The following is a 14,499-nucleotide window of genomic DNA, read 5'->3' as shown; positions in this document are numbered from 1 at the left end:
TGTATGATGTCTTAGGACACAGAAACCCTGAAAGCCACTGACAGTGACTTGTAGTTTTCCTTGTGCCAGGACTCTCTGGGCAAGCTGACCATTGGGGATGGACGAGCCCCCACCAACTGGGGGCCAGCTGATACCCTGCCCCACCCAGATGCTGGCCACCCCACAGAGAAGCCGCCTGAAGCTGCCCCCGAGCAGGGGCAAGAGCCCGGGACAGGTAAGATTATTTTATCACCCGTTAAGCTTCAGGATGGGAGGGCAGAAGTTACCTTAATAAAAGTGTTGTTGATATATGCGGAGAATTTTGAGGGGCAGGGAAATCTTACGCAGGTTAATGCTAGTTAAAGCTGCCTGCATTTAACAACTCTACTAGAGCATTGTGCCTGAATTCATAGTTTTAATTCCACGTCGAGTGTGTCTGTCTTCAGCCAGTCCGCAGCCTTTACCCATTTTCTGACATGTTACCTTAGTGAATGAGGCACGAGATGAAACAGAAGCATATCCTGCCCTTCAGAAACTCAACACTGCTTACGTGAAATCAATTGTACTGAGAAATGGCAGGGAAAACCTCCACAGAGGACGAGTAAAAAATTAATATTTTTTCAACTCATGTATCCACAGAAAATAATAGCTGAGGAGCCCTCCGAGGTCAGCAAGATGCCCCCAGGCCTGCGTGGCTGGCGCTGGCCCTGGCAGGCTGTCCTCGGCACCAGTGACTCCAGGTTATCAGCACACCTGTAACCTGCTCTAGTTAGGAAGCTGCGCCAAGCCCTCCCTGTCCTTCCGCACCGACGACATCAGTTATAAAGCTTGCTGGGCCTTCTACGCCATGATGTGCCATAGCTGAGCCAATGTGCTTCCCGTTATTGAGTATTTGGGGGGTTTCCAAGTGAAGGAGTATTTTGAAACGTGATGTCATGGACTGCCGCCATGTAATTTAATCTCCTTCAATAAAACCCTCTTAGGTTACACACTTTGCACAAAAGCCAAATGGCTAACAACATTTTAGGGTTTGTTCAGCGAGTGAATCACCTGAAAAACAGCCTTACATCCCCTCCTTTTGTCTCATTGCTACTTTTCCCCAAGGTTGGCACCAGCAGAAGCAGGAAAGTCATGCTGAAGGGAGTTCAAAAGGGTTGCGCCGAGAAGGACAGGAGGCCGTGCCTGTGAATCTGGTGGTGCCCCTGGCCATCCTCGGGGACCTGGGGAAGTTGTGTCTGGTCTCCATGGGGGTCTTGATGAGCCAGCCTTGTTGCTGCCAGGTGCTCTCCACAGAGGTCAGGGTTTAGGTAACTGTGGGGGCTATGGAGCCAGCCTCCTGGGGTGACCGCTGGCCATGAACTCTGTGACCCCAGATACATTGCTTAACAACTCTGTGCCTCAGTTCCCCACTATTCCAGTGCAGGTGGTCACAGTGCTGGGAGGAAAATTAAGTGCATGAAAAACTCTTAGCACAGCGCTAAGTCTTAATAATTAGTTCTTAGTTATTGACCGCCCCCTTTGGAGGGGGTAGTAGGCATATGCAGTTAAGATGATTTGCGTGGGAGATGTGGAGTGAATGTACCATTTGGGGGAGACACACTTTTCAAAGCAAGGGCTTTCATTGTGACTGAGGTTTTCTCTCGAAGCTCAGACCCAGAGTTCGTAAGAAAATGCAAATCTAATGTTCTTTATCATGCCAGTTTCCCCATCTATTGTAAGATGCCATGTGCCAGAGGTGGACAGCTTAGCTCACGCATATGCAGGCCTTCTGAGGAGGAGCCTCCAGGACAGAGTGGCTGTCCAGAACCCACCTCATGGAATGACTTTACTTCCCACTGTCTCTAGGCAGGTGTCATCTTTCCCTGCACCTTGGAGATTCCATGCTTTTTCTTGCTTCTCTGCTTTGACTCCCTTTCCTTCCTCACCGTCCTTCCCTTCGGTCTCTGATCAAACTATCCCTCCAGAACCCCACTCAGGTCCGGACCTTCCTGTCACAGCTCCCCGGGATAATCTTACCTCCTAGGTCACCCACACCCCCGAACCTGGTCAGGACACACTGGAGCTCAGGACAGGCTTCCATCTGTCTGGAGCATTCCATGTGTTTTCCCCAATTAGCCTCCTCTCCTGCACAAAGCAGTAAGGTCCCTCCTTGGACTGTTTTACTTTATTCTGTGGCTCACAACCCACGGCATGGGGCTAAACCCCGACGTGATCAGCCAGGGACTGAGAGGTCTGCAGAATCAAATAGAACAACGGCCCGACTCCTGTGGGGTTTGCCATCAGAGGGCAGATGGTGCACAGAAACCCAACTGAAGGATTTCTGGTGTCCCCCATTCTTACAAACAACGAAAAAGGGCAGAAGCAGAGGTTCCTTCTGCCGTCCAGTCTGAGTTATTTTCGAGCCTCTAAAGCTGGGTGGTATTTGTTAGATGTGAGCACTCTGTAATTTTAGAGACAGAAACAAGCCTACATTTAGGCTGTGGGATGTCTTTCTAAAAACGACCAAAAACTTGAGGCTGTTTACAGTTTTCCACGTTTTTAATTGAGAGGTTTTCTATTTTCTCACCTCCCCCGCCCCGTATGTCCCCCGCCACCCACCTTCTGTTTACCTTCTCCACACAGGACCCCACGGCTCCCCAGGCCCCCTCCCTTCCCCAGGGCAGAAGGGCGCGGTGCACCCTGACCCCAGCAAGACCTCAGCGCACGCAGGGCCAGCGAGGCGACCCGAGGACCCCGGAGAGACGGAGTCACGCAGGGTGCCTGAGTCTGAGGACAGTGCATCCCCGGGGACGAAGGCTACAGCTCATCCTGACCTCAGCGAGCCCGGAGCGGCCCCAGAAGCCAGCTCGCCCCGCGCCACCCGGAAGGCCGCTGCCCAGAGCGGAGCGGGACCCGCGGCCGAGGGGGCATCTCCGGCCACTGCCGTGCTGTCACGAGACCTCACGCCCCCGGAGAAGAGACAGGGGGTTCCGGGTCACCACATCGAGGCTCTGCAAACCACGGGAACCCTCGTGCCTGGAAACTGCGGGGGGTCGGCTCTGCCCCAAGGCACAGACTCTGGGTCTGCAGGGGCGCTGCGGGCCAGCCCGTCCCTGCCGTCACCGAGTGACAAGGCCCCTGAGGGGTGTGGCGGTGCCTCGGGGCCCGGCTGCCCCGGGGGCAGCGGGAGCAGCCCCGTGACTGACCTCGACAGGCTCCTGGAGGAGCTGGATGCTTCTGGAGCAAGGCTTCCGCCTCCCGGGAAAGGGGCCCGGCTGAGCCGGGAGCGCGCTGCCCCGGGGCCGCAGCGGGCCGAGCCGGACCCGGACTCGGGGAGCCAGGCCCCCGGCCCGAGGAGGCCCGCGGCTGCCGGTCCAGCCCCTTGCCCCCAGTGGGCCCACCAGCCTTCGGTTTTGGATTCCATCAATCCCGACAGACATTTTACTGTGAACAAAAGCTTTCTGAGCAGCTACTCTAGAAACCTCAGCAGCCTCCACGAAGACAGTACGTCGCTGTCGGGCCTGGGCGACAGCACGGAGCCGTCCCTCTCGTCCATGTACGGAGATGCCGAGGACTCGTCTTCGGACCCCGAGTCGCTCACTGAAGCCCCACGAGCTCCCGCCAGGGACAGCTGGTCCCGTCCTCGTCTTCGTCCTCGTCCTCGTGGGGCTTCTAACAAGGGAGACACGACGGAGTCTGAGGAAGAGCAGGTTGAAATCTGTGCCACGAATGGCGCCCCCGATCCACCCGCAGCCAGCGCTCCTGCCCAGGGGGCCGCCCGCCCTGCCTTCGCCAAAGCCCTGCCACCGAAGCACGGAGCCCTAAGCCAGGCGGGGGGCGACGCCGGGGACGCCGCCGCCTCCGCGCCGGGAGCCTTGGGCCCAGCAGCCCCGGGCCCTCCGTGGCTGCCTCTTCCCTCGGACGCGAGCTCTCAGGAGCCGGAGACGCCCGAGGCTGCACGGGCTGCCGAGGACCCCGGGGAAGCCGCCCAGCCTCCGCCCAGCCCCAGGCCTGTCCCCGGCTCCCCGGGCACCCTCAGCTCTCCTAACATGGTGAATGGTTTGGAGCATGACTGGCTGGATGACAAGACCCCACCTGAAGAACAGGAAACAAATGTTCACGCCACTGGAAACCGGGGCGCCCTCAGGGCGTGCGTCCCCGAGAACAGAGACCTGGCTCTGGCAAAGCTGCACATCTCCGAAGTTCAAGACCCGGACGACTTGCTGCCAAAGTCGAAACCCATCTCCAGGCGGCCCATCATGGCCTGGTTTAAAGAGATAAATAAAAGCAACCAAGGGACGCATCCCCAGAGCAAAAGTGAAACGGAACAACCCACGATGCCGGCCAGAAGGCCCGACCCCAAGGATCAGGCGCTGAGCTCCAGCCACAAGAAGGGGGTGGCTGTACGGGATAGCCCCCCTCCTCGGCTGAGTCTTGAGAATAAAGACCTGCCTAAGAAAAGTTCCATGGAAACCCTTCTGAGTACCTGTCAGAAACCCAAAGCCGGTCCTAAGCTGAAGAGACTGAGCATCAAAAGCAAAAGCAAAGTCAGCTCCGAGGCCCCAGCCACTCACCCGGGGAAGGCCGGGGTGACAGAGCACAGGAAAGCCCTCGTTTCACCCCAGGCCTCCCACAAAATGCTTTCTAAGGTGGCATCACACCGGTTCCACACAGGTGACCATGAAGAACCGGAGAGAAGTGCCGCAGCCGCCCCCCAGCCTCCCCCGTGTGTGGAGGACAAGCTGCCCCAGGGGACCCCAGGCTCCCTGAAGCCCTCGGCATCCGACACCAGCATCAGGATGTTCATTTCGCCCTTGACCTCCCCTAAGACCCTTCCTGAGCAAGGTGCGTGTAGTAGGCTCCACCCGGCTGTGCACTCAGAAGCTGACCGAGGCTGCCCGGCTGCCCCCAGATCTCCGAAGTGGGGTCCAGAGAGCAAGGCTCCCCCTGCGTCCCCTGGGCTGGTGAGTCCCATGGCACCAAGGAGTGGCGCGTCCACAGCGGCCGGCAAGCGGGAGGTCCCCCCTACCGGGCAGGGCCAGCAGCCCCTGTCCAGCCAAACGGACTCAGCAGCAGAAGCCTCCCAGGCCGGAGGGACTGGCGACAAAAGAAGCAAAATAATTGCTGGTGAGCCCCTCGAAAGGACCAACCAGCTGAAAATTATTGAGATCTCTTCTGAAAGGACGCCCAAGAATGCGTATGGTGACAAGCCAGCTGAAAGTGACAGACAGGGAGGGTTCCTGGCCCAGAGCACCTGTCAGGAGAAGAGTGAATTCAGGTTCTGTCACCAGTCAGTGGACTCATCCCCAAATCACCCATTCTCACGCACGTCTCGGGCCTCCCAGGTGGAGCGGGGAGCGCAGCAATCTGTCAGCAGGGCGAAACAGACTTCCTCCTCCTCCCCGCAGCTGCGGGCTGAAAAGGCAGATCCCTGCCAGGGAAAGTCAGACCAAAGGGCAGACGCCCTGGGGATGCCCAGGAACGGCACGACAGTGGGCCCGGCGCTGGGTGAGCATCCCTACTTCACGCCAAGGCCAGCAACCAGGACCTATTCCATGCCGGCCCAGTTCTCCAGCCATTTCGGCCGGGAGGGTCATGCCCTACACAGCCCAGGGCGCGCCCCCCGGGACAGCCAGATCCCTGCCACCAGTGGGGGCCTTCTCGAGGCCAAGGCGTCCAGAGGCAGTGTTCTCAGCCTGGTTAATGGACAGGGCGTGTATAGCGTAAAGCCCCTGCTGGAGACCTCGAGGAACCTTCCAACAACAGACGAAGGGGATGTCCTATCAGTGCAGGAAACAGGCTGCCTACTCACAGACAAAATCAAAGTCACCAGGAGATATTACTACTCTGAGCAGAACTGGCCCCATGAATCTACCTCATTTTTCTCTGTGAAGCAAAGGATCAAGTCTTTTGAGAACCTGGCCAATTCTGACCGGCCCGTGGCCAAGTCCGGGGCCTCCCCCTTTCTGTCGGTAAGCTCCAAGCCTCCCATTGTGAGGCGGTCTTCAGGCAGCGTGGCTTCCGGGAACCTCGGCCACTCCAGTGACCCAGCAGCGAGGTCGCTGAGACGCAGCCTGAGTTCCTGCAGTGAAAGCCAAGGTGAAGGCAGCACCCTCATCCCCCCGATGACCAAGTCCCCGTCCAGCATGACTCTGACAGTCTCCCGGCAGAGCCCGGTGGAGGCTGGTAACAAGGGCGCTGACTCAGACCCGAAGCGATCACTTGGTCCTTCGGGAATCCCCACCCCAACGGTGACCCCAGCCTCTCCCGCCAAGAGAAACAAGTCCTCGGTGCGTCACACCCAGGCCTCACCTTTGTCCCGCTCGAAGCTCCAGGAGCTGAGAGCCCTGAGCATGCCTGACCTCGACAAGCTCTGCAGCGAGGACTTCTCGGCTGGGCCGACTGCTGTGCTCTTCAAAACCGAGCTGGAAATCGTCCCCCGGAGGTCACTTGGCTCCCCTGGAGGCCTCCACGGGTCCACTGCCATTTCATGGCCCGTGAAGGGGGCGGACAGGGCCTGTCCAGGGGGAAGCAGCCCTAAAGCCACTGAGCCTGGGGCACCCAGTTCAGCCCACGATGTGGGTGAGACCCCCCAGGATCTGCCTTCCGGAAAAAGTTGGTCAGTTAAGTAAGTATCCACCCCTGCCCTTTTATGTAATTCAACTTTTTTTTGGATGGACTGGTTTTAGATTTATAGAAAAGTTGCAAAGATAGTGCAGACTTCCCCTGTACCCGTTACCCAGCTGCTTCGGATGTCAACATCTTACGTAACCACTGTCCATTTGTCAAAAGTAAGAAGTTAACATTGGAACAACACTATTAGCTAAACAACAGACTTTATTCAGATTTCAGTGAATAAATTCCACTAACGTCCCTTTTCTATTCCAGCCTCCAAGTTTGGTTTTATTATCATTATTGGGAAAATACAGTGCCTGCAGGGAAGAGTGTTTGCCAAAACATTGCTCTAAAGAGAGGCTTCTATAGGCTAGGGCACTTATACAAAAGTGCCGAGAGAGAGAGGGAGAGAGAGAGAGAGAGAGAGAGAGAGATGGATGGTTGGACAGGGAAAGCCAACGCTCATGGGAGAATCGGGGCCTTTGAGGGTGACTGGAGTCAAACGGGAAATTTCTAATATGTTTTCAAATATTTCGCTGGAGCCTATAGAATATTTAATATGTCTGAAATTATCTGTTAAACTCTGGCATTGGTCTCCTAGCATCTTGGAGGGATTCCCAAATCCATAGGAATTCCCACTGCTATCGGCAGTGAATGAGATTCCTGTTCAACATTCAGAATTCTTCAAGCAGTTTGGAGTGGGAGTTACGACCAAAAGAGAGTGTGAAAATCAGAAAATACCTGCAATATGGTGGAAAGGAGATCATTGTAAATGCATCCTAGCAAAACGGAGAAATTGCTTTTTTCTTTAATGTTCTTCAAATATATTTATATTATTTAGTTTGCATCAACTCCTGGTCTCAGCGGGGGATCAGCAAAGACTGCAGTCTGTTTTGTCATCAGCGGGGTCAAAATCTACTATCCTAGCTCTCATTCAGGAAGCGAAAGCACAATCAGAGGTGAGTGAAATACAAAAAACACAGGAAGATGGGACCGCTGCCACCTCAGTGCTCAGGCGTGTGCCACGGGCTCAGGGGGCCTGGGAGGGCCCTTCTCCGAGGGCTGTGTAGCGAGTCCTACAGCTCAGCCTGGCTTCTGTCTCACTTGCTTGTAGCTTGCTTGTCTTGAATTTTTAGGTGCCAGATTGGTGTTTTAATTCCCCAGCAGCGGCGAGTTACCATCTTCCCTACCCACCCCCCGCACCTGGAGTTTGTCTGCAGTGAGTCCTCCGAAAAGGACGAGGCATCCTGGAACTGTCGGGCAAGGGCACAAGTACCAATCTTTTGATTGATGCTTGGAACACAGGACAGCCTTTTGTTACTTAACCCTAGGACCCTACTAAGAATGTTCTAGTCTCAACATGAGTTGACAAATTGTTTTAATGTACTATCTATTTTTCAGCACACTTTGTGTTTTATGACTACCAGTTCATTAATTGCACCGAAAATCCCATAAGCTGAACATGTGGAAGGGGGGACGTAACACTTACGGCCTCAATGTGCTCTCGTCCTGTCTCTTGGCACCTATACTTCTCTCTCCTGCTGACAACATGGGCTTTGCTCAATTGTAGACTTAGAAAATTGTAAAGAAGTCCCTTCATGATTGAATTATGTGCTATGATCAGATTTGGTGCCGAGAATGACTTCTAAAGTGTCCCGTGCCCCTGCCACGATCCTGGTTCATAGGACCTTCTTGGTGGTTCTAGAGCTACAGGATGGACCCTCAAAACTCCACATAAGCACCACCCAGGAGGAATGCAAGATATTCAAGATGGCCCCTCCGCTTCCAGTATTGTGTGGAAGTGCCTAAAGAACCACTGGGGTTACTGGTGACAGGCTCTGCAATACTGCGGGAGGATTGACATCAGACTTCCTTACTCTGGCACAAGGAATATACTTGTTTCTGTTTCTTTTCACTAGAATAAAGAAGATATTTACTTCATAGTCTTGAATAAAAAAGAAGGCTCAGGTCTGGGATTCAGTGTGGCAGGAGGGATAGATGTGGAGCCAAAATCAATTGTGGTAAGTGACGATGTCGAGATGCTGTCGGAAGAGTCACTCCTGAAGCAGCCTCAGAAGTTGATCAGGACAGAATTCATGTCAGTGGGTTCAAAGAATGCTGGTGTCTGTTCCCTGCCACCAAAACAAAAATAGAAAAGTGGGGAAAAAAGTAGTACATGTTATCATTGACAAAGAGACACAGTGTTATTTTTTTAACATCTTTATTGGAGTATAATTGCTTTACAGTGGTGTGTTAGTTTCTGCTTTATAACAAAGTGAATCAGCTATACATATACATATATCCCCATATCTCTTCCCTGTTGTGTCTCCCTCCCTCCCATCCTCCCTATCCCACCCCTCTAGGTGGACACAAAGCACCGAGCTGATCTCCCTGTGCTATGCGGCTACTTCCCACTAGCTAGCTATTTTACATTTGGTAGTGTATATATGTCAGTGCTATTCTCTCACTTCATCCCAGCTTACCCTTCCCCTCCCCATGTCCTCAAGTCCATTTTCTATGTCTTCATCTTTATTCCTGTCCTGCCCCTAGGTTCTTCAGAACCTTTTTTTTTTTTAGATTCCATATATGTGTTAGCATACGGTATTTGTTTTTCTCTTTCTGACTTAATTCACTCTGTATGACACACTCTAGGTCCATCCACCTCACTACAAATGACTCAATTTCGTTTCTTTTTATGGCTGGGTAATATTCCATTGTATACATGTGCCACATCTTCTTTATCCATTCATCTGCTGATGGACACTTAGGTAATTTCCATGTCCTGGCTATTGTAAATAGAGCTGCAATGAACATTGTGGTACGTGACTCTTTTTGAATTATGGTTTTCTCAGGGTACATGCCCAGTAGTGGGATTGCTGGGTTGTATGGTAGTTCTATTTTTAGTTTTTTAAGGAACCTCCATACTGTTCTCCATAGTGGCTATATCAATTTACATTCCCACCAACAGTGCAAGAGGGTGCCCTTTTCTCCACACCCTCTCCAGCATTTACTGTTTGTAGATTTTTTGATGATGGCCATTCATTCTGACTGGTGTGAGGTGATACCTCATTGTAGTTTTGATTTGCATTAAGAGACGCACTTTTAACACATAGCGAGTGACCTTTAAGATGATGATACATATAAACACAGTTGCCTATATCCTCATATTCACTTAAACATTTTATTGGTTTAAGCATTGGAAGGACATTAGAACTAACGGACCAAAACTTGCATTTGCTTATAAATCACTTTTCTCAAAATCAAAAACTTAAAATTTTATATCACTCAAAGGCCCTTGAAATCACTAGGGAGGCCACCTTCCTTGGACGAAACCCAGTCCTGTTCATCTTCCTACTCTTATGGCCCCGTGGAGTGCCAGACACATTTGAGATGCTAGCAAGAATGGAGTAAAAATGTGTTGAGGTGCTGGTACTGACATTTTTAATCCCATTCCTCACACAGAATGTTCTGTTTTTATGGGTTTTTTTGCGGTACGCGGGACTCTCACTGTTGTGGCCTCTCCCGTTGCGGAGCACAGGCTCCGGACGTGCAGGCTCAGCGGCCATGGCTCACGGGCCCAGCTGCTCCGCGGCATGTGGGATCTTCCTGGACCGGGGCACGAACCCGTGTCCCCTGCATTGGCAGGCGGACTTTCAACCACTGCGCCACCAGGGAAGCCCACACGGAACGTTTTTGATAAACCAAGTGTGTGTATGATTTAGAAAACTTGCCATTAGATAGTTCCTTTACTACGAATTTGCCCTTTTGCTTTTACTGGAGGCCATAAATGAACTTGGCTTTTGTCCTCTCCTGTCCCAGATCCACAGGGTGTTTTCTCAGGGGGCAGCTTCTCAGGAAGGGACCATGAGCCGAGGGGATTTCCTTCTGTCAGTCAACGGCGCCTCATTGGCTGGCTTAGCCCACGGGGATGTCCTGAAGTTTCTGCACCAGGCACAGCTGTACAAAGACGTCCTCGTGGTCATCAAGAAAGGGAGTGAGCGGCCCAGGCCCTCCATCAGGCAGGAGCCTCCCGTGGCCAATGGGAAGGGCTCGCTGTCCAGAAAGACCAGCCCCCTGGAGCCTGGAACAGGTAAGGTACCAGTTCCACAACCAGCAGGGGCCTGAGCTATTTGTAATGACTTTGCTGAGAATGGCATTGATTCCATTGAACAAATGAGAAACTCTTCCTGTCCAGATGCCTCCACACGTGTCGGGGGTGTTCTCAGTCTCCCCTCTGCTCTGTTGTCTTGCTCTCATTCTTCTAGAAAGCTAAAGCCCTTCCCAGGACAGGGAAATACCTTATTTATCAGACCTCGTCATGCTCACCTTTGCCCTTGCACTGTCTCAACTGTTTGGTGTACTTTTTTTCTTCTTTTTTTTTGGGTGGGGGGGAACCACATGGCTTGTGGGATCTTAGTTCCCCGACCAGGGGTTGAACCCCAGGCCCTGGCAGTGAAAGCGCTGAGTCTTAACCACAGCACTGACAGGGAATTCCCTGTTTGGTGTATTTTCAGTGGGATCCTGGAAACGTAACCTGTCAAAGGAAACCACTGGGCACTTAGTCCTAACAGCTTTCATAGTTTTTAAGACTCAGGAACTCAGATATGGAAGACTATCCCGAAATTTATAATCATTAAGTGTTCCTGTGGCACCTTCAGGGCATCTGGCCTTGAACCAACCTCTACAAAGTTATCAGATTGCAAGCACATTCAGGGCTTAAACTTATTTCTTCGTATTCCTATTCCTTAAGATCCCCCTGCCCGGGGCTCTAGCAGATCCTATGCAATTATGCCTTAGCATGCATTGAGAGCAGCCCACTTGGGGCTTGGTGCAGTCGGCCTGGTGCAGTAGGCTTGGTGTTAGAGGCACCTGGGAAGCTTTTAAAAATCCTGATCCCTAGGAAATCCTCCAGCTCAATTAAGTCAAACTCTGAGGGGTGTGGGTGGTGGGATGGGGGACCAGCATCCATGTCTTCTTAAGGTTCCCCAGGTGATTCCAGTATGGGCCCGTTTTCCTGTTTAACTGTAAGTAAAATGACCTACTGAAAAACGGTGCTGCTCCCACTGCTAGTAAGTTTCTTTCAGACCATGTGGAGTGGCCTTCTTTAAACCACAAGAATGGACTGGCTGTTACATTCAAAGGCAGTGATTCTGGCTTGGCCTCAACCCCACGTGGACAGTTTAATCTGTTTGTGGTCCTTCCCCTGCCTCCCAAGCAATTAAGTGCCCTTTCCACTGGACTCAGACATCCTTCACTGATACAGCGAGCAAGTAAGGGAAACAAAAGGCAAGTTTACAATCCCTACTCAGACCCCCAAGATGGACCCCAGCCCAGCCTCTCCACACTAGCACACAAAGGAGGCACAGGCTCGTTGCTATGAAGCAGGCATCACCAAGGAAACGCTCTCCCCACAGTGGAGCCAGGAGATGGCAATGAAGGCAGCTAGTGTGTGATGCAGACAGACAACCAGAGGCAGGGGTACCCCTCACAGGAGCAGAAGGGGAAGGAAGGAAGCTCTAGGTCTCATGCAAGGCCTGGCATTTGGGTGTTGCAGGTTGTCAGTACCAGGCTGTGATGCTCTGCTGCCATTGGCTGCCAAGGTTGGCAGGAAATCAAATCTGATTCCCCAAGCGTGACTTCAGTCTTCACTGAGATGTGCACCGACTATCTGGGGTTGACAAGAGCAGTTTGGCTTCTGGGGATTTCTGCTTGGGCATAAATGCCTTCTCTGTGCTTGCAGAAGGTGCTTAGGGGGGCAAGGGACAGCAGGAACACAGCTCTAGATTTGAGAGGGCAACCCTAAAGTTGGTCTCAAATGTCGTTATCAGCACTTCAAGGTAGACGGGACCCAAGGGTGCCTGGGGAACACACTTGGGGGCACCAGGCAGGAGGGGCTGCGGTTCCCTGTCATCATCATCTTTACGAACACTGTCGCTGCAGGGAGAAGCACAGGTGCACACGAGGCTCTGTGTGTTGAAGTGCTGAAGACCTCGGCTGGGCTGGGACTGAGTCTGGATGGAGGGAAATCGTCTATGTCTGGAGATGGGCCCCTGTTCATTAAAAGAGTGTACAAAGGTAATGTTCTAGAAACTCCAATCTGCTGCCTAGTACCAGTTTTCTCTCTGTGTATGTCAGTGCCTTCCATCTGGAAATCAAATTTGTTTTAAAAAATCTGCAATGTGTTTAATGCTCTGTGATATACAGGGTTTACTGTGTGTCAGCCCTGTTGTGAGCATTTTATACTTTTTAACTCATGTCATCCACATGACAGTTCTATAGGATGGGTACTATTATTATCATCCCTGTCTTACAAAGAAGAAACTGAGCCACAGGGGAGTTATGCAGGCACCTAAGGTCACACAGATTAAGTGGCAGAATCAGGCTTCAACCCAGGCTCCAGAGACTGTGCCCCCAACCTCAGTACTGTATCCCCTAACTCCATGCTCCTGTCTTCGTGTTCTTACTTACGATTAGTTGTTATGGATGTGAACACAGCAAGCTAAGTAATGCCATCAGAATTGCCAGTCAGGGGTACTTAACATTGGTCAAGGTCATATTCACTTAAAATTGCAAATACTGGATTTCAAGAAAGTAATATGGGAGCAGTAGATATCATTGAAATAGTTGGTAGATATGAGGTCTCTTCATGAACTTAAATAATGCATTTTATGATCTTGGATAGTTCTCAAAATTATCTCTTCAGGTCCCTGAGCTGAGCAATTATATTAACAATATAATTATACTAATGATACATTTATATATACACATATATGCTGATTATATATCCTATTATATGTAATATTATACTATAATACTGTTTCATATATTCAATATATATTTATAATGATATTGTTAGTATTAAAACATATACATATATACTGATATTGTTAATATAATTCAGCTGAAGAGATTTTTGGGAACTGTCCAATATCATAAAATGAATTATTCAAGTGTATAAAGAGATTTCATATCTGCCAACTAGTCCAATGATATCTACGGCTCCCGTCTACTTTCTTCCAGTCTAGCACACACTCAGACTGTAAATGGGTGGCAGCCAGAAACACACTGTTTGCTCATGGTCCCTGGGGCAAGCATAGGACAGGCATAAATCAGGAGCCAGGCCTCTGCTGTGTGTGATACCTAGACTCACGGTACCAGGGTAAAGGGAAAACCCTATACATGTTAACTGGACAGCAGTAGGACACAGAAAGCCAAGCTAAGGCAAGCATGAAACTGTTTGACTATAAGAACACTCTGAAGCGAGGGCTCTAAAACAAAGTGTACAAAGCACATGAGGAAATCGCCAACAGACACAATAAACCAGAAAGTCCATTAAAAAATTAAGGCAGGAATATTAGCCATGAAACAAGAGGGTATTCAAAAGAAACAAGCAGATATGTTACAGCAGACACACACACCCAGAGAAGCCCATTAGCAAAAAGGCAGTCAAATATATTTTTAAATTAATAAATAGAATTAAGAAGTATACTAAATCCTTACAAAGAGAGAATTTATAAAAATCAAGAAAGAAGAAACCATAAAAACTGCAGCACAAGGGAAAAAAGAGATAAAAATTACAAAAGGGTGATGAGCGATGAGGAGTGCCAGAAAAAGAAAGAAAGAAAAAAAAAAGAATGTGAGAAAGGAAATATTTGGAGAAGTCATGACTATTGAAAAACAATACGAGTATTCAGGCTGAAAATTCTCATCAAGGGCAAAACAGGATGAATTTTTTTTTTTTTTTGCGGTACGCGGGCCTCTCACTGTTGTGGCCTCTCCCCTTGCGGAGCACAGTCTCCGGACGCGCAGGCTCAGCGGCCATGGCTCACGGGCCCAGCCGCTCCGCGGCATGTGGGATCTTCCCAGACCGGGGCACGAACCTGTGTCCCCTGCATCGGCAGGCGGACTCTCAACCACTGCGCCACC

General features: G+C 51.0%; 1 protein-coding gene across 1 annotated transcript in view; it reads left to right on the top strand.

Moving 5' to 3' along the window:
• PDZD2 (PDZ domain containing 2) overlaps positions 1–14,499 on the top strand; it is a gene marked incomplete at both ends in the record, with an annotated part of 241,666 nt that overhangs the window by 223,271 nt on the left and 3,896 nt on the right. The window contains 6 exons of the mRNA XM_079701985.1: positions 70–214; positions 2,602–6,586; positions 7,415–7,532; positions 8,493–8,594; positions 10,393–10,663; positions 12,514–12,648. Coding sequence (XP_079558111.1) covers positions 70–214; positions 2,602–6,586; positions 7,415–7,532; positions 8,493–8,594; positions 10,393–10,663; positions 12,514–12,648 — 4,756 coding nt within the window. The remainder of the gene's footprint in view (positions 1–69; positions 215–2,601; positions 6,587–7,414; positions 7,533–8,492; positions 8,595–10,392; positions 10,664–12,513; positions 12,649–14,499) is intronic.

Source organism: Hyperoodon ampullatus (genome assembly GCF_949752795.1).
Source record: "Hyperoodon ampullatus genome assembly, chromosome: 4".
NCBI classification, from domain to species: Eukaryota; Metazoa; Chordata; class Mammalia; order Artiodactyla; family Ziphiidae; genus Hyperoodon; species Hyperoodon ampullatus.
This window is presented reverse-complemented; position numbering and strand designations above follow the sequence as displayed.